Source organism: Pezoporus flaviventris, unplaced genomic scaffold (genome assembly GCF_033815535.1).
Source record: "Pezoporus flaviventris isolate CSIRO_AGI_PZ_B2104156 unplaced genomic scaffold, CSIRO_AGI_Pfla_v1 ptg000064l, whole genome shotgun sequence".
Taxonomy (NCBI): Eukaryota; Metazoa; Chordata; class Aves; order Psittaciformes; family Psittacidae; genus Pezoporus; species Pezoporus flaviventris.
This window is the reverse complement of record NW_026892612.1, coordinates 1229655-1249546: the sequence shown is the minus strand read 5'-3', so window position 1 is coordinate 1249546 and position 19892 is coordinate 1229655. Positions and strand designations below refer to the sequence as shown.

Below are 19892 nucleotides of genomic sequence, written 5' to 3'. Positions count from 1 at the left end.
CCTCCCGGCTGCTTCCCTCCCACCCGCCCCTAGGCGGAGCCTCAGCGGCAGGCACGGCGCTGCGGGCTGCGCTCCCATTGGTGCACTGCGACCGGCTCCCGCCCGTCGCCCCCTTGGCCGCTTAGGTAGCCGCTCGGTCCGATGCAGTCTCTCGGAGAGGTGAGGCGGGTGCAGGGCTTGTAGGCCGCGCGGAGAGGAGCTTCCCGGGGGACGCGTGTTCACTACCGCGGAGCGCGGCTGCAGAGCTGCGGGAGCCGGTCGGGGAGCTGATAGCTGCCTGCCGTTACTCAGCACAACCGGCACCCATCCCCCCGCTGGCCGGGGCTTGAGCAGCGGAGGTTGGGGAAGCGTGGGGCCGCCGCCTCCCACAGGAGCGCCAGGTGCAGGTACGGGCTGTGCCCCCTCCTCCCACCTCCGGCAGCAGCGGCACCAGGACCGGGGTCTGCGCGGATTGGCACCTTGCCGTAAAGGGGTGGTGGGGAACAACCAGCGGGGGCCCAGCTCGGCGCTGGTGGTGGTGTTGCGGTTCGAGGATCCGCTCCCGAGGTGTGGCGGCGAGCCGGCCCCTCGGCAGGTCCGGCCGCTTCTCTGCTCTCCTCTCCTGTTCGCAGTACTTCGCCGCTGTCTGAGGCAGGCGTGCGGCGGCTCCCCTGTGGAGCTGTGGCATGGGGCAGGAGGAAGGGCCGCGGTAGTCAACGGCTTCCCCTCAGGGAGGGAGGCAGGCGGCGGTACGGGTCTCGGGCCCGAACCGGACGTGGGGGTTGGGCCTCGGGGCAGGCTCGGGGGCCTCTGCCCTGCCGGCCTCGGTGCTCCCAGCGAGGGGGTGTCGCCTGCTCAGAGGGTCGGGGGTGAGCGGCCTGACCCGGGGCTCCCGGCTCCGTGGTATTGCCGTGGCCGCCTTTGTTGGGGAAACAGGCGCGCTGACTTCTTAAACGCATGTTAAATACTGGCGTTTAGCGGGTTTAAATAGTGCCTCCTCGTAAGCGATGTTGACTTCTGCAGAGTTCTTAGATACAGACACCTGAAGAGTTCATTTAGTTTTTACGAGCCCGATTTAATGTATTTCTTCAGCTTCTGCTGTTTGAGGTGGGAGTGGCGCTGGCCTTAAAATTGCTCTGTGGTATTACTATTTTAAAAGTTTAAAGTATTTGGCCAGAAGGTAACTAGAAGAATACACGACTGGAGAAACCAAAATAGTAGCATATGAACAGAGGCTTTAAAAGCATAGCTGCTTCTTAGTGATTGACCGGCTGGTGCAGTGAAGCACCAGATTGATGTGTTTGAAATACAAGAGGGGGCTTCAACGCCCGTCAGGCTACAGATGGCTTTAGCAGAGAAGTTCCATGGTGCAGAGTCTTGCTTGGAGGATGCAGAACATTATGTAATCTGACTTAATCACACAGCTGTCTGGCTGGGCTCTTTAGAGGGTTGGCTTGTTCTTTAAGTGAGAAGGAATGGCTAGATTTTTCATGTGTTTGCTGTATTCCCTTTCACTTCTCAACTTTGCTATTAGGTTTTGGGTATACAAAGTAAGCAGGAGGTCTCTATATATGCAAGTTAAACTTTATAATATTGCTAGAATTTATAAGCATAGTAAAGCAGTTTATTTGTTTAAAAGCAGACTAGCCAAAATGAAGGTTTGAACCTATCAGACTTCTCTGGTTTTATGTAGGTCACTTTGCTCTTTGAAAACTGCCTCAAAAAGTTGCTTCACCATATTTCTTGGTATGGCTTTTTCGTTATTGAATAGATGTCCTTTGTGTTCTTTTCCAGACTTCCTGTGTATTCTTTCTTAATAATTACTTTAATCCTTTTATGTAATACTTAATCAGACACTGATTTTTATCTTTGTTTCCCCCCACTAAATATTCTGTTACTTTTGCTGTTGAAGTAGTTGGAGGATATTCATACCCTTCTATTCCATTTTTAGTGTAATGCAGGTGTTGAAATAAATATGGGTACTTCAGTAACGGCTTGAACTCAAGTTTTCATTGCTTTGTGTTCAGCGAAAGGGTGAGTGTCTTTTATTCCTTAGTTTCTTAATTCAGCAGTATATAATGAAACATTATGATTAAAACCCAAAACAAAACCAACAAAAAAAGAACAAAACCAAACGAAAAACCCCAACAATTTGAATACTGTGCTTTTGTTACAGTTAGAGCACCACTAAACTTTACAAACCAGGAGCTATATTTACAAGTCTGACTTTGCTCTTTTGAATAGTTCCTATGAAATAAGTAATTTAATTTCGATTTACAATTAGAATAATTTATATTTAATGTAAATACAAGATTTCTAGATAAATGTTTTCAAGGGCTGGCTTTTGAGGCTAATACATAGTGAAGTACTTGAAGATGTGAATAGTGGGAGCCACTTTCTTGTTGTGATTTGCAGAAGGAGGAAGACAGGAATAATTGCTTACATGAAAGAGCTACATTTGTGTTATCCTAAGAATCACAAAATAAATATTTGAGGTGTTCATTCAGGTTATATAGACTTCCCCCTCTTCTGTCAGCCTTAATGAAAAGGTTAATTGCTGAAGAATGAATTGAAATTACTGCCTGTGGATGCATTTATCATTTTCTATGTTACTTTTTTATTCACAAGAGAGTTAGAGATAAATTTGATAAAGTAATCTGGCCTTCCTTTTAAAAGCTATCCCAGAGTGGGTGGGTGATAACACTTGCGTTCTGTTTTATTTTTTAGCTTTTCTTTGTGTAATAGTAGAAGTTCCACTTTTCCACAGTTTCTTCCAGAGAATTTTCCCATTTAAAATTAAAGTACATTTTCCATAGAAATTAAAGGATAGATGTATATATTATATATTTTTGTGTGTATGTGTGTTTTGGTGTTTTTCATTTTTGGGGTTGTTTTGTTTGTTTATTTGTTTTTTTGTTACCAATTTTGCCAGCATTAGGAACTGTGTTTGCAATGCAAAACAGCGCTGGCTGCTTTATTAGTACTGAAATGATAAATAGAAGGTGAAATAGTTATGTTGTTGGGATGTGTTGATCTCTGTGATGCTACTGTAATGAGCACAGAGATTTACATCGTACATGCTCAGAAGGTGTTAAGACTATAACTTAAGTATTCACAAGATATCTTAGGCAAATTTAAAGTTACTCCTCTGTACTTGTGGAACTGTATCATTAAGGTAATTTGTGGTCAGTATTGTTTTTGCCAGGCTTCAGTAGGAGTCCAGCTAAATCAAGCCCATTTGTTATTAGAGTGCTTTTTAATGCAATTCACTTTATGATACCTTGCTCACTTTCCATAAGTTATATTTTGGACTAAATAAAATAATCAATCTCTTAAGACTGTTGATCGCCAGAACTTTTACCAAGATTAGGTGATGCTAAATGAAGAGGGTTTCGTGACTTTTTACTGGAATAATTTTTGGCAGGATGAATCGTTAGCAAATCATGGTATGTTTTTTTCTAACATTAAGAACATTAAAAAAAAAAAACAACACTTTTGGGGGTAACATTCATTTTAATCCCTCATTGAACAGTATACTTTTTGAGGAAAGATTATGCCTGTTTAGTTGAAGTGAAATTATGACATCTGGTGGATAACTACTACGCTGAAATGCTGATTCAGTTGAGCTTTTAAACAGTGATACCTGAATTACTGTATACACTTTGGGGACTCTCGCATCCTGGTTCCATTACCGATCTGGAGGTTAAGAACACACTCGTGTGAATTCAGTGAATGACAAACCAGCTCCAGCATAATGGAAACGTTGTTTGCGTTTAGTTGAAGATATTCTCCTGAGGAAGTTCAATAGGTGTTTTGTGTTAGACTTGTTCAATTAACGATACTAGAGATCTGCTGTTTTTCTTGGGTCTTCTGAGAGAAGAAAGTAGCAAGTATTTGTTTTAAAGAAACGGGATGTTGCTAGCTGTGATTTAGATGGAGAATGACTCTGGAATCAGGATCTGCAATTTCAGTAGACAGTTTCCACTGAATTAAATGGACATTATGTGAAGTCTGCATTACTGTGTAGCATAGGGAAGAAATAATACTTAAGTCATGGTCTTCAGCATAAGTCATTTGCCACATGTGGCAACAGCCCATTTTTAGCACATTTAAGCTATCCTGGGGGCACAGTACCACCTCAGCTGATTAACTGTGGTTACTGCAGTACTGCCCTGTGTGTGAATTCCACAGGCCAGTTTCCAGTCTTCTGAAATTACTTTGACAAATAGCAAACAATTTCTCAGTGAGATAATGTTTGTAGTGTTGCTGGGTTGTTTATAGTTATAAATAATGCAAACTCCTGTTTTAGTTTTAGTTTTTTCTGACAAGTGAATCGGGAAGCAAGTAAGAAATCCTGCAGCTATTGTTATATGCTGGAATAGAACGCAATCTGTTGTTCCTGGGCAGAACAGGCTATTTATACCTCACTTCTGGAGGTACATATTTTTCCAAATTGTTTGCATAAAATAATATTCCCCCTCTTCCCCTCGAATAAATTGTAGTATCTAGCTTTAGCCTTCAGCTTTTCTGAAAGGTGGGAAATTTACTTGGAACAGATGGGTTTAATCGTTTCTGATAGAAATAGAAGTGTGGTTGAATAGTAGGTCTTGCAGAAAAAGCCTGTTGAGGCATCAAAGCAGTTTTTATGTGAATGTGAACTTTCTTAGTAGAGGTGAAAGAAGTGTCTCCTTTGGTGCCCACAGCTGTAAGAGAAATAAAGAAGGAAAAATAGATTGTTTCCTGTGCATAAGGTAGACCAAGCCTTTTGTCAATCCTTAGACCTCTTCCACTTGTCCTGACTTGTACATTAAAATTAAACTTGAATCTCGCCTGAAAGGGATCAGGTGAGCTATTTCAAATTTGAATAACTACTTGTGATGATTACATAAATACATGAGGTTGTTGTTTCTTTAGCTGGCAGAAATATGGTCATTTAGGTCTTAATTTAAGAGATCATCTTTTTATGGGAGGTGATCAGTACACCCTTCCTGCCATCTCTAAATTGGTAGTGTTGGTGACCCGTAGCTAAGGGTCTGTGATTTTTCCCTCTGTTTTGAAGAAAACTGGAGACTTTGGGTGAAAGCACTTGGCTGTAGTAGCCTTTGCAAAAAAAAAAACGGGTTTGTGCCCTACAAAAAGGAGTAGTATTCCAAGAATGCTTATGCTGTTTATCAGATTGTCTTGTTTACTACTTTACAAGTATACTCTGTGTAGCTCTGTATGCAGTATGCATTCAGACTCTACCAGAAGGAAGAGATCATTCACATGTCCAAAATACAGAGTTGATCTGTAATCTATATTCAGCAATTCTTACAGCAGTGTTCTTGAGGCTTTTCTATGAAGAAATTTGTACAGGCACGAAAAATGTGCAAGTTGGAGGACAAACTGAAATATGATCTAAATACCATCAAGCATTATACTCAGCAGTAAGATTTTGTTATTGGGTTACCAAAGTATACCTGAAAAAAACATGGGACTGTGGACATAAGAAATCAGCTTATGTAGTTCCCATTTGTAAACTTGTATCTAGCATTCAAAGCTTATACATGAAACTGTTTCTGTTTGCAGTGACCTGGCAAAAACTGAGCTTGAGACCTGTGGATAGACCTGGAATGGAAAAGTTAAAATTGAGATGAAGTGTCAGATGCCTTAACACTAGAAAAGTAGTGTAAATACCTGTCTTAGGTGTGCTGGTTTCCAGCATGGCTCTTGGCAGATTCTACCACTCTTCCTACCCCTGAGAAAAAGTACTGTCTCAACAAAGAATTTCCTTCCTCCTTCCCTCCCCTCTTCTTCCTGCTGTAAATTAAGAGGACACAATGTCTGCTTTTTGGGGCGAGTGTATCTTGTATACCTAGCTTGTTTTAGGTATATGTGTGTTTACGTTTTCTTTTTCTCCTCTTCCTCTGTTAGCCAATGCTTTGAACTGGCAGTATAGGTTGTAATGCTTTGACAAATACCTGTAATAGAGCATTTGGTTTGGGATGGTATTGTTAAAGCATGGAATAAAAATAGTCATGTTATTAATATAATCTGAATTCCTAAGTGCAATATGGGAAACCTTAGCTAATAATTTCTTTGAAGGGTTTGGAAACATTTATGTCAGCCAGTATGTGCAGCAAGGAGGAGGTCATGGGTGGATTTTAGTGTAGTGAGGGTCTATAGTGTTTGCTAAGCCAGTAGAAGCATCTTGTTTTGTCTTCTGAGTTTTGACTTTCATGCACCTTTCATATTTATGATACTGCTTACAGGAGCTTATAAGTCATGATTGCACTACATTCTCTGTATTTAGGAAATGCTGTAGTGTTTTTTGGCTGCAGAAACCTGTATAGCCATAGTATGCTGCAAACACTCCAAAATATTTTTATTGTTCTTTATAAGATACATATTTGTCAAGGGAAGCACATTTCTCTTTATGGCTTTAAGATTAGGAACTTCATTTCCTCCAAAGAAACTCTGAAATTTAAGCTTGTTCTCTCCTGGATAATCGTATTTTAGTTTTAATATCTGACAGCTTTTAGAGTTATCACCCTTCTTTAATAATATGCTCATTCTAAAGTAGCTGATGATATAAAAATAAGCTATTGTGTAGAAATTTATATGTGTATATTTAAATCTGTGTTTTGTTAAATATTTCCACTAAAATTATGTATTCTGGAGGGGTTATGTTCACATTCTGCATGAGTTTTCTTTTTTTTATATATATAGAATTGTAACTAGAAACTGATACCATTCTCTCTTCCTGTTTCAGCCAAGAAGATGAATAATCTTTCGTTTAGTGAACTGTGTTGCCTGTTCTGTTGTCCACCATGCCCCGGGAAAATTGCCTCCAAACTGGCATTCTTGCCTCCTGATCCTACATACACACTGATGTGTGATGAGAGTGGTAGTCGCTGGACTTTACATCTCTCAGAGCGAGCAGACTGGCAATATTCTTCTAGAGAAAAAGATGCCATTGAGTGCTTCATGACTAGAACAAGTAAAGGTAACAGGATTGCCTGTATGTTTGTGCGTTGCTCACCTAACGCCAAGTATACCTTACTCTTCTCACATGGGAATGCTGTTGACCTGGGTCAGATGAGCAGCTTTTACATAGGACTGGGTTCACGAATTAATTGCAACATATTCTCATATGATTATTCTGGATATGGTGCAAGTTCTGGGAAGCCAACAGAGAAGAATCTGTATGCTGACATTGATGCTGCTTGGGTGGCCCTCAGGACAAGGTAAGACATTAGTTGCTATTTTTCTTTTACAGCATGCTCTTCAAATGGTTGTACTTAATCTGCATTTGTAGTTTAAACAGAAATGCTGTATTTTAGGATTAAAGCTGATTGGTAGTGCCATATGCTGAAGTTGTTGTTAGTACTGTGAAGGATTAGTATATAGTATTGGAATACTAGAAAAATTAAAACTGAATGAAATTTGTTAAGGTATGTTTCAGTCTTGACTAGAAGATTATGTGTCACAATTTGGGATCTTCTCAGCTGTAAATATCAAAAGATGAAAAAAACCTGTAATAATCAGTTCCACGCTAACTAAACCACTGTTGTGATGTGGGAGAGGGAGAATGCGTGTTGTTTTTTCAGACAATTCCATCACCTACTGTTTTTTGTAGAGAAGGACTGTGGAAAAGCTGTTATGAGAGAACTTGGTGAAGCTCTGGATTACTGTATAGTGTTCATACCACCTTTGTTCCAGAATTCACACAGCGTTTCTAAAGATAGGTTTCTATATTAAAAAAAAAAGTTTTTTATCTTGGCAAAATACTGCATGGGAGAGGTCATAATTGAGCCATGTAAATACATTATAGTGGGAATAAAATCCAGGTATTTTAATTGGTGGTGTAAGCTGAAATAGGTTAAAACTGGACAAAGAAGAAGGTGTAAATTGGAAGGATATTATTTCATCAATTTCTGGATTCTAAACCTATGGTTTTAGGGAGATAAAATAGTAATATGTAACACTCTGGAGGCATTCTCTCATATGGGTAAGAATCATAGGCACCACATAAATACACTATGAAGTACCCAGTTCTGAAGTTTGAGAGCATTTTTCAGTATGTTTTTTTCCATTTAGAGCAATATTCTTCTTGTGTTACAAATTACAAAGATTTATTTAAAATACTATGCAATAATAAGAATAGATGTTCATCAAAAAAGTCCCATCATATTGTGTATTTAGCACCAAAAAGCTGTGAAAATCTGAATTTAATGTGGAGCAGGATGTTATGGTTTGATCATTATAACTTCAGCATTTTGTTTAATTATATAATATCAGGGATGTGATGTAGTGCAAGGGCATGCATAAAAACTTTAAATTCTGGAGCTTGGTAGTTGTTGCAGTGAATTTAGAGCTTGATCAATATAATATTAGCTATTTTCCTATTGCTTTGGAGTGGATTATCACTTTTCAGTGTTTTAAACACACATGTTGTCTTGCAATTTTTTTTTTTTTTGCATTATGACAAATGTGTGATACCTCTTTGAAGTATCTTTTATTCACATATTAAACTAGGAAGAATACTTATTATCATAAACCTCATACAACCACAGGGGACGTGTTCACCCTCATATTCAAAAACATGTACTGTATTGTTAGATTAGGTTTAGGCATATGTTTGAATGCGGTGGAAAGTTGAGATATAACTAGATCCAGTCTGTAAACCAAGAGCTGCAGCAGGTGCATGAGTGACCATGGTTTGTAGTTGATAGGTGATCTGAAAGATAGCCACTTCTTGAAATACCCAGTAACACTGACCAAAACCATAATACCATTTTGAGCAATGTGGATGATGTTCTGAATTGCTTAAATGTACCAGAAAATTGAAGAGAACTAGATGGTGAGACTTAATTATTTGTTTGTCAGTTTACAGGCTCTTTTTATGAACTAATTTGTAATTATTGTCTCTTCCTCTCCTTAACAAATTTCTGATTGAAAACTTAATAGAAAATGTGATTGCAACTTGAATTCTTGCCTCCATTCTTGAACTGTACATAGTGTACTTTCACTAATTAAATAAGGTTGTTCATTATAATACCCTGTCTGAACATCCCCTTTGCTGAACAGACATTGTTGTGGGGGAATGACTAAATACCTTCTACATCTGTCTGCTTGTTCCTCTTCACTCAGGAGTGACCTCACCTCACTTCTATTTGCTGCTTTCATAAAAATGTGTCAAAACCTCCTTCAGAAATATATAATTCTGTAGAGTGTATAGAGCTTGGATTGATCTACCCAACTTCTGGATTTTGCAAAGATTAACTGATGTTTTTTTTCCCATGCTTAAAAAGTGATTGGTGTTACTAGTTTCTACTATGGCACTTTCAGCAACTTCCGAATTGGCAGACCTAGTCTTGTCCTTCCATCTGAACGCTGAAGGTACTGAAGTTCTCCCTGCTACATGACTCTGGATATGCTGGCTTACAGAGTTTGGTTACCAGTCTATGCTACTCTCTCGAGCCCTGAGACAGTGTTCAGCTGTGTTTAAATACTTGCTGAATATCTAGACCAGAATGCATCTTTTGAGCATTTGATGCAGCATTGATTCACCTTTCTAGTATAGCCTGTTCTGTCAGTGTTACCCTGGCACCATCTTTAGTGTTTTATAATGCAAGTGTTCTGCAAAAACAAATTTATTCAGTGGCTTGTTTGCAGGACATATATAGGTATACCTGTAACTCCTTTGAAATTCATGTTGATGGGATGAAAGAAGAAAGGGATCATAGACTTTTAAAGTGTACCTCACAGATTGTGATGGGATGAAGAACGGAATGGAGAAATTACCTTTGTGGAACGAAGGTTGATCACAGCCACCCACAGTTCCCTGCATTCCCTGTTCTGCAAAATGGGATCATAGATCCTAGTCTTAAAAGGTGTTTCTGGGTAACTAAAATGCTGATGAGGACTTCATTGTATAGTCAACACATGTGCTTTTGTTGGACATACGTTAGTGTGTTAAATTTTGTATCTTGAAGGAAAGTCCAGATGGCCATCTGTAAATGGGTACCTGTCCAGTGGAGACTAGGCACCTAGGGTGAAATAGTCTGGAATACTAGTATTGAGGGTGTTAGTGAAATTTGTCCAACGCCACTTTGCTGTAAGGGCATGTGAATATTATAATTCATATAAATTAATATGGAAAGATAACTTGGCAGCAGATGAGAAGAGGTAAACGGCAGATGCAGATTCTGAATTGTAGCCCTATTCTTCACTTGTTTTGAGTATTTTAATAGGAAGCAGTAGCTATGCCTGAGGATGCTGACTGCAAGAAGGCAAGGTGATTCACTGCCATCATGTTTGGGAAAGTTGTGCATCATTGCATATTCATGTGCATCGGACTATATAGAAGCTGCAAGTGAGGACATTCTTTTTCTGACTGTCATAGGTACGAAGTGTTGAAATGCCAGGAGTCATTTTGGTGTACGCCTATTTCCTGCTGTCCTAGTCTCTGAAGGCCTTTGATGACACCCTGGGAAGGGTGGAAAAGTTTAACCAGCCCCAGGCAAATGCAGGGCAGGTGGCACTCCTTCAGAAACTTGAAGACTTGTTGGAGTTACTTAGTGATCAGATTTACCTTTAAGAATCTAAATAATGCTTTTTTTTGTTGTTGTTTAGCATGAACAATAGAATAGTTGAAAAATTGAAAGGTAAATCTCACCATCAGACTGGTGTGTCAAAGTAGACAGAATGTCTGCAGTTTGAACAGTTAAATACTGGAATAAAAAAACTAAATCTGGATGTTAGCTAGAAGTGTGAAAAATATATACCTCCAGAAGTGAGGTAGAAATGACCTGTTCTGTCCAGGAACAACAGATTGCGCTGTTGAAGGGAATTCACAAATTCTGTTGTGAGTCTTTTTTGGTTTTTGGTTTGGTTTGGTTTGGTTTATTATTTTTTTTTTTTAATTCAAAAGTAGGGTGGGAGTTTTTGCTAGAAAATAAGTTACCTTAATTTTGAATAATTGGAGAGAAATCAAGCTTTTGTTTAAATTGAGCTTTTATTTAAATTGATAAAGTAGCTCAATTTGTAGTGAAATCTTGCCATTAAGACAAATGTACCAGCAGCATGGTAAGGTTCAGAAAAGGGCAAACCATCATGAGAGAGGCAGAGGAGGTGCAGTTTCTTTATTCTACCCAAGTGATCAATGGGCTTGCCTCTCATAAGGCATAATTCCTGTTTCTGCTAGCATTGTTTTGTCTTGCATAAAAGAGGAATCTGCATCTGAGTTGAGGAAGAGCTGTATGTTCCCAAATCTTATTATGGCCTGGAATGTTGATAGTTAAAGGTGTGGAGATTGTTCATGCCCTTTGTGTTCTGCAATTTGCAGATGCAATTTTGTGTGTTATGTGCATGATGACAAAAGGTCCTGAAATGTGAGTTGAAAATTCCCTAAGGATGTTCCCCCTTGTTCCAAGAGCCTCAAGCACTGCTGTCAGTTGGCTAAATGTGTTGCACTAGCTTCACAAACAGTAGCCTCTCTGGGGCATCTATAGCTCTTCATTAGCGTGAATCTGAACTATTGAAAATGTACCCTTCTGTCGCTGATTTTTACAGATGCTTTATTATTGTAAAGTGAGCAAGTCTTCTAGATTAACAGTAGTTCAGAAGTAAAAAGATGAATTGCTTTCTGTCTCCCTTAAATATATCAAGGGCAAAACAGCAGGTACTCTTTAAGAGCCTGTAAGTGTAGTATGGTAATTTCGGCTGGCATTTGGCTGTTGAATGTAACTTAAGTTTAAAAAAGACCAAAACAAAAAACCACTTGTTACAACCAGACATTCATTTTTGAAGTTTGCATATTGCAAACTAATAATGTGATGTATATCCAATGAAAGTATATAATATGGTGAATATCCAGTGTAAGTGATGTGTGATGAATATCCAATTAAAGCGTTCAAGGTAGTGTCGGACGGCACTTTGAGCAACCTCATTGGACTAGATCATCTTCCAACCCAAACTGTTCTATGATTCTGTGAAAACAAAAGAGGAGAGAGGGGTTGAGAAGGATGGACAGCCACTAATGCAATTAAAGTGCAGAAAAGGTCTTGTTAGAAAGACAGAAATATAAAGGAAATGGTGAAAGAGTTTCTGCTGCAGAATGTTGTGAAGTCTGTCACAAAGGAGAAAAAGAAATTTATTTCATTGGTGTTTTCCTGGAGAAGCAGAAAAGATCAGTTTAGTGTGTTTAGGATTTCCTATTTTACAAGAGACCATCTAGGTCTGATCAGCATATGTAGGCTTGCAGAAGAGGATACTGCCTTCATTATTCACCCTATGTTCACTTCGGCCTTGACTATACGGAGTGCTCTGATGCTATAGTTACAACAATCTACTGGCTTGCTCATTCCTTTCACCCACCAATAGCATGTCATTTCTTGCTTGGCCCTTAAGACAGCCAGCACAAAGGAGCAGAAAAGTAGTTGCTCCTATACTCCCAAAAGAGATTAATTTGGTTTCCTAAAAGAGCTGGTGAAGCTCAATGGCAGCATGTGACTGAGGATGCAAACAGGAAAGTGTTTCCCTTCTGTTTGGCAATAGCTTAGTTTCCTAGGGATACTAACCTTTTCCTTTAGCATGATGACAGGGCAGAAGTTTGAGTGTTCAGACATTCTGTGTGGAGGTTGGCAAGTTTATGTCAATGGAGGTACATCTAGTTATATTAAAAATCTGCTTTTCAAATTCCATATGCTTTGCAGGCAGGTAGCCTGTAGGTGCATGAACATAAAGGATGAATGAAGTCTTGGTCAAAAAAGATCTGAAAAGAATTTAAAAGAATTGAAACCTCAGTTGCTGTGGAGAAAAATATTGTGGGCAGCCTTTAAGCTGCAGAAAATACCTATGTGAATTTTATGCCAGATTCAGTCCAGAATAGCTTGTCCCCGAGGAAGAGCACCTTCCCTGAGAAGGTACATATTTGCACAGGTGCTTTTAAGATCTTTGTACCAAGGTCCTTTCTGGTGATTATGGCTTAAAAAAAAAAACCCAACAAAAAAACACCCTCATCCCCCCCCAAAAAAAACCATAAGAAAACCACAGCATACAAATCCCCACTATTACAAACAACAAACTGAACTTAACGTCTCTTCTGACACAAGTTATCTAAGATTAGAGTAGACAATAGTGTTTATGTTACCTCTATGATCCACATAATGAGCTTTCAAAGATGTCATCGGTTTTTATAGCATTTGAGCTTTTGTTATCAGAGCAGCTACTAACAGCATATGGCTCTTAAAGAAGAGAATACATGCTGCAAAATATACTTTTAAGTTTTGGTTTAAATTCCTGTGCAATGGCCTGCATCTTGTAAAACTCAATACACAAGGAAATATCAGAGCGATAATTTGCAAGGTTTTTTGAAAACTATGTTATGCTATAACATGCTAAGCAATTTCCATGTTATACTAATGATGCAAATTGTCAGGTACTAATGAGTTTTGTTCAGATCCTATAAAAGGGATAGAAAGCCATACTGTATTTTCAGAATGGATAAATGTGATTTGAATTATTTTCAGTTGGGAAATTAAAGGATAGATGCTAGGCTGTTCTTGGGTGTTTCAGAAGAGTTACAGAAATAGCGAAGACCTTACATCAAAGTTTTAATTTATTGTATTTTTGTGTGTTGGAGTTGTGAAGAAAATATTTGTAAATCAATGTTGTTTTATTCTCTGAGAACTGTTGTGAGGTAGAGGGCTTGCCTGTAGTTCCCGGCTGCTGATTGAGCTTTAGTGTTTTACATCTCTTGATTATGATCCTAGAAACTTTCTACAAAACACTGATAGTAATTACATAGTCCTAATACATTTATAGAATGTATCTGTATCCGTGCTAATACTTCTACAGCTTCTATGTTTCACTCTAGCAGAGCACAATTTAAATAAATATTTAAGTAGACAATGTTAGCTGTGAACAGTGGATTTTAGCGCAAATTTAGGAAGCTTATTGGGGTGCTCAGTGAGTTCTGCTAGTGATATTTATATTTTAGTAATACTTAAATGTGATTGTTGTTCTTGAAACCTTCCTAGATGTTTAATGTTTGTTACATATCGATGTAACATGCCGGATATATTTTCTGGCTTACTGGAAAATACTTGTGAATTTTTGGGTTTTGTTGGCTGGTAATTTGAATGTCTTGATACATGTGAAACATGTTTTTTTCCTAATGCTCCTGATTTCAAGACTTTTAGACTTCACTGACTTTTAGTGTTTGGTGACCTACACAGCATATAATTAGCTATATTTGTAAGATACTGAACAATATTTCATGATCTCCATCATGAAAAGCACATGTAATAAAGTGGTCCACTTGCCTCAGTGACATATACTTCCTGTAGGGAAACCTTTCCTTCACAGCTGACAAGAGCCACCTCCAGTGATTGAGGATTCATTTCCCTTTTGCAATTGCTATGTCAATTCCCCCTTCTCTAGTGAGTGATCCCAGCTGCTTGGCTTCCTTACCCTTTAGTTTGTGACTGTTGGCCCCATTGTCCCAGCATCAGGATATCCAGGTGATGGTATGCTCACCTATAGGACAGCTGAAATCTTTTCTTATATTCCACAGCTCTGTCAAGGACAGGGAGTGAGAACTTACCTTTTCATCTTCCTCTGTTTCTTGTACTAATTCCTCTTGTTCAGGTGTTGCCCCCTCTGGTTCTGACATTGAGCCTTCTTCATCTTCCTTCACTACATGAGTTGCATCTCTTCTTGCTTATAGTGGCAATTGATACTGTCATAGATTGGTACTTAGGATCAGCTGCAGTGCCTGCTACTGGTGTTGGGGGGGCTGCTGAGCTTGTTGCTGGGGATGAAATAGCCCTGTTGTCTGTTGCTTTGCCATCAGGTCCAGAGATGCTTTCCCTTTGACGGTACTGGATAGAGTTGAGCAGGGCTCTGTAGGTGTAGGCCAAGCCCCCCAGTACGTTGTAGTTATTTGTCCCAGTCTGGTATTGCCAGGACAACAGCATACCTTGCCTATGTGTTTCACCAGCTTTTCTGGATTTTACGTTTGTTCAGTGGTGAAGTTCCAAAGCACTGGAAAGGCCCACACTGGCCTAAGTACTTGCCTATACTGTCCCACACACCCTGCCACTCATGATTGTCCAGCCTTGGGAAGGATCTCCAGGTGGTATTCTTATTTAAGGTTAAACAACTATCTTAAGACCTGAACCTTATTCAACAAAGTGATGGCTCCCAGCAAAAGAAGCAGGCTGGTTTCAAGGGTATTCAAAGAATATTGAAAATCTTTAAAATTCTCAAATGCCATTGTAATCAGCCTGGTGGGGGAGTGGAAGGCACAGGAGGATGTCTCCTCCATAGGATGTCCCTCCGAGTGGGGAAAAAAGAGCTGTAATTCTTAATAATTCCCATTATGTGCTTCTCAAAGTATAGAGATGATGGCAGTGCTGAGAACACATACCAGATAAGTTTCATGATCACTAATTCTATTGTATCACAAGTGATTATCGTAAAGTAAACAAAACGAGAACTTTAGCCTAGGCCCCAAAGCAAAAACACCAAAACAGCAAATACTGGCTTCAAGTAAGGTGTGACATAACAAAACTGTGAGACCAAGCACAACAACTCTGAGAGCAAATGAATCAACATTGTGATGAGTGACTGTTACTCTGAAACAATGAATGCTTATCACAGATACGTTTAGACACACTCTGGTCAGATCTGTCGTTATCTCAACCTTTTGTGCCCCATGTTGGGCAGCACAAAGGACTGTCCTGGTTTAGGCCCATCCAGTAACTCAAAACCATGCAGATGCTCACTCACTCTCCCCTTTTTTCACCGCCCCAAGCAAGCAGGATGGGAAGGAGAATCAAAACATAAACTCCACAGGCTGAGATAAGAACAGTCTGGTAACTGCTATTACAAGGGAAATAACAGGGGTAGAGAGTATAACACTAAAAAGGGTAAAAAAACAAAACAAAACAAAAAACAAACCACAAGCGGTGCGCAATGCTCACGACCTGCTGACCGATACCCAGCCCAACCTAACCAGCGATCGGTCCCTTCAGGGTGACTCCCACCCGCCTTGTATACTAGGCATGATGTGCTGCGATGTGGAATACCCCTTTGGCTAGTTTGGATCAGGTGTCCTGTCTGCTTCCTTCCAGCTTCTCCTCCTCCCTGGCAGAGCACGAGAGACTGAAAAAGTCCTTGATCAGGGTAAGGGCTACTGATCAACAACTAAAGCATTGGTGTGTTACCAGCATTGTTCTCAGATTGAAGCTGAAACACAGCACTGCAGCAGCTACTAGGAAGTAAAAAAAAAAAAAAAACGAACAACAAACCAACTGTTACAGCTGAAACCAGGACAATATATTAGATATGACTTGTATAAATGTTAACTAAATATTTCACGACTCTTTTGTTTATCTTGGTTAATTACAGAAAAAAAATAGTGTTTTCATCTTACTAGGAGGCTTTAACTTTAATTTTGTACTGCTTATAGGGCTGTGTTAATTGTGGGTTAGGTGCTAGGTTACATGTCAAATCAACTATGATAAGAAAGAAGCATCTTTGCTACTACATAGAATGTGTACTACTCTGGGCATTATCTGGGCATGATTTAAGTCCCACTAAATTGCTGACCAGTATTAGCAGCTTGCAGGTTTTATTGGGTATTAGAAGAGTAAAGCCAACCAAATTTTTGTATACTTGATTATGCTCTGCTTGATAATAACCATAGAGTTAACAAAGCTCTAATCGGTTTTCTGTTGTAGGTCCACTAGGGTTAGCAGTAAAGGCTTTCAAGAGGAAGCCACAAATGCATTCACAAATCCGCATTTAAAAAAAACAAACAACAAAACAAACCATATTTCAGTATCATTGAGGCATAAGGTAAAAATGTTACTGGAACTACAGAGTAAATAATTGTGTCTTTAAGTCAGGAATGTGCTTGAATATACCTGCTTGTTCTTCTACCAGCTCCTGTTTCATAGTTTGTCACCTTCAGGAAATATTAATCTTCAGAAATGCTTATTTTGCATAATTGTGTAGTTGCAGTTTTGTCTGTTTCAATTTATATGACACTTTGGTTAACATTTTTAAATTTCTAGGTACGGAATCCGCCCTGAAAATGTGATTATATATGGCCAGAGTATAGGAACAGTACCATCTGTGGATCTTGCTGCTAGGTATGAAAGTGCTGCTGTAATTCTTCATTCTCCATTGACCTCAGGAATGCGAGTAGCTTTTCCTGATACGAAGAAGACCTATTGCTTTGATGCATTCCCAAAGTAAGTTTTAGGATTTTTTTTTTTTTTAATTTATTCTGTATGCATCCTTATTATAGAAGTTTTAGACTAAGAAATTAGTAATATGGCAAATTCTATGAAATTTTTTTTCGGAGGTTTAAAAAACCATTGAAGGAAAGAGTGAATAACATCAATGAAGAACATTTGATTTAAAGGAGTTTACAGAACTTTGTAATCTAGGTTTTTCACATCTCTAATAATTTCAGTGGGTGTCTGTTAAAGAAGTGTTTAGTTTCCTATATAACCCCTAATACCATTAAATGTAACAAAGCAGTTTTAGTCAAGTGTATTATTAATCTTGGTAACTATGAACAGTCTTTTGCATGTTTCTATAAGCAGCAAAGACTCAAAAGCTATCTAGACCTTAACTGAAGAAAATTCCTGTTATGTGTTTCAGAACTAATGCCACTACTGGCCATTACAAAGTTGTATGCTTGACTCAAACAACTACTTGTATTTTTAAGCATCTAACTTCAAAGACATTTTTCCCCATAAGTGGTCAAACTTTAAGTGCTAAGATTTTTTCACTTCTGACAAGCGCTTTTTTACTGGAAGACTCTGAACTAATGTTTTCATCAGTCCTGTGGCTTTTTTTGTTTTTAATGTAACATGGTAACAAATATCCCTTCTAGATGGATTGCTCTGTTATTCGATCCTAATAGTTTCCAGTAGTGTTTTTCCTTTCTGTGTGGCTTTACACGTGCTTCTGTAGTGGCTTCCAGGGTGTTGTTAAGATCTAATCTTCTAATGATTTAAACAACTTCAGAATTAAATTGTTAAAACTACAGTGTGTAATTGAAAAGTTAAGTCAACCATCTGGTCCTTCAAAAAGATCTAATAAAGCTCACTGTGTTCATAGATGTAATCTTTTTCTTACAGCATTGATAAAATTTCTAAAATAACATCTCCTGTGCTAATAATCCATGGGACTGAAGATGAAGTAATTGACTTTTCACATGGCCTAGCATTGTTTGAGCGTTGCCAGAGACCTGTAGAACCACTGTGGGTAGAAGGAGCAGGCCATAATGACGTGGAACTCTATGGACAGTACCTTGAAAGATTAAAACAGTTTGTGTCACATGAACTGGTGAACTTATAATTTTCTTTGTAGATTTACATGCTTTTTCATTTCATTGCAGAACTGCATGCCTTAATAAATATATAACATAAAACCTGAAGGTTGTGTTTTCAAATCATCTTGGTTGCCTTCATTAAATGTACAGGTAATGATTTGTCAACATAATTAATGAAGGTTTTAATGCCAGTACTATAAACTGGAATTACATGATCATGGAGTCAAGCTTGGCAGTTCATGTTACTGTGTGAGGTTTTGTCTTCTTAGATGTACAAAAAAAAAAAAATCACAAGGAGTACTGTATGAAATTTTAATTATAGAAATCAGATGCTGTAAAGGTGTTGCCAAATGCTTTAGCATATCAAAACCAAGTTTAAAAATATTTTTTAAACATCTCAAAATGTACTGTGACTTTACTGTGTTGCACAGGTGTAAATTAAAAACCAGACTTCTAAGCAGTTGTTCTATAAAAATGTAATAACCATGGAATTTAAGCAAATACTTATGTATGTAATAAGAATAGAGAGTCACTGGGGATAACCAATGCCCTGTTATAGGGGAGGTGGTCAAAATAGCTCTCTCTTTCCATATTTTTATCTTTTGTGCTTAGTTGTACTTTAGTTGTTTTGTTCTTGTATTGTCCCTTACCTTTCACATTAAACAGATTTACCTACTCATCTTCTCAGCAGTCCTAATCTTGCCAAAATAATGCTGCAAGTTATCATTGTTGTAATGCAAATATCATTCACATGACGGCTACTGAGGTCACTGAGTACTTTGAAACCAGTAAGACTTTTAGAACCTGGAAGTCTTTGTGGACCTTGTAGTTTTAAACATTGTTTGTGTAGAGGTGCAATATTTCATTATAAAGAACCTGGATGCTTATCCAACTTTGTAATAAACAATTTGCTAATATGCAGTTGTCTGATCAGGCTTACTTTTGGATATTCAGTGTAAAAGCTTATTGTTTTCTGAGTGTTGTATGGAAACTTTTACTAATTGGCTGGGTGGAGGGCAAGAAGAGAATGTTGACTTTTTTCTATTAACATAGTAAAATAAACAACTAACTTTGTAAGTTGCCTTTCCCTTGAATGCATTTTACGTGAATAAAACTATGAAAAAGAAACTTAGTTATATGTAGCTGATTTGTAAACAAAATAATATTCCAACAATACACTGTGCTTCTGATTTCAAGGCCTTATGTAGTTTAATTGTTCTGCTTGGTTTTTGTGATTGCAACTATTGTATACTTAAATGTAACTTCAAGTATTGTGAAAATTTTGGATAAGATGTGTTGGTTAACAGTAAACAATATTACACACTTGCTGTTTTCCTCTTTAATTTTTTTTTTGAGTGTAAGAAATAGCAACAGTTGCTTGCAATATCAAAAATAATAAGCAACTTCCCCATTTAGTCTAGGAAATCTGAGAACTAAAGCAGAAACCCATTGTTACAAACTGTTGGCACATTTCTTTATCAGCAGCTGCTATTGTGATCACCCTCCCATCCCCATGCCTCTTCATGCTATTTTCTGCTCTTCAGCATACAGTTTTTCTGCTGCAGAACTACTCATA

General features: G+C 38.5%; 1 protein-coding gene across 5 annotated transcripts; it reads left to right on the top strand.

Annotated features, from left to right (window-relative positions):
- The first annotated feature begins 13 nt into the window (after positions 1–13).
- ABHD17B (abhydrolase domain containing 17B, depalmitoylase) lies at positions 14–19642 on the top strand. Of its 5 annotated transcripts, none has more exons than XM_061470804.1 (5): positions 33–159; positions 1931–2013; positions 6731–7205; positions 17046–17225; positions 18123–19642. In XM_061470804.1, the coding sequence occupies exons 3-5, from the start codon at positions 6739–6741 to the stop codon at positions 18340–18342; spliced, it is 867 nt and encodes a 288-aa protein (XP_061326788.1). In that variant the 5' UTR covers positions 33–159; positions 1931–2013; positions 6731–6738; the 3' UTR covers positions 18343–19642. The 5 variants fall into 5 exon arrangements, with proteins under 5 accessions (XP_061326786.1, XP_061326788.1, XP_061326787.1 ...); XM_061470803.1 differs by having other exon boundaries at positions 78–386; XM_061470802.1 differs by lacking the exon at positions 1931–2013 and having other exon boundaries at positions 14–159.
- The last annotated feature ends 250 nt before the right edge of the window (positions 19643–19892 follow it).

Excerpts from the sequence above, each read along its gene's own strand:
- ABHD17B (XM_061470802.1), top strand. The coding sequence starts at position 6,739 with ATGAATAATCTTTCGTTTAGTGAACTGTGTTGCCTGTTCTGTTGTCCA. Across the intron at positions 7,206-17,045 it reads TGGGTGGCCCTCAGGACAAG|GTACGGAATCCGCCCTGAAA; the intron begins GTAAGACATTAG and ends TTAAATTTCTAG. Across the intron at positions 17,226-18,122 it reads TGCTTTGATGCATTCCCAAA|CATTGATAAAATTTCTAAAA; the intron begins GTAAGTTTTAGG and ends TTTTTCTTACAG.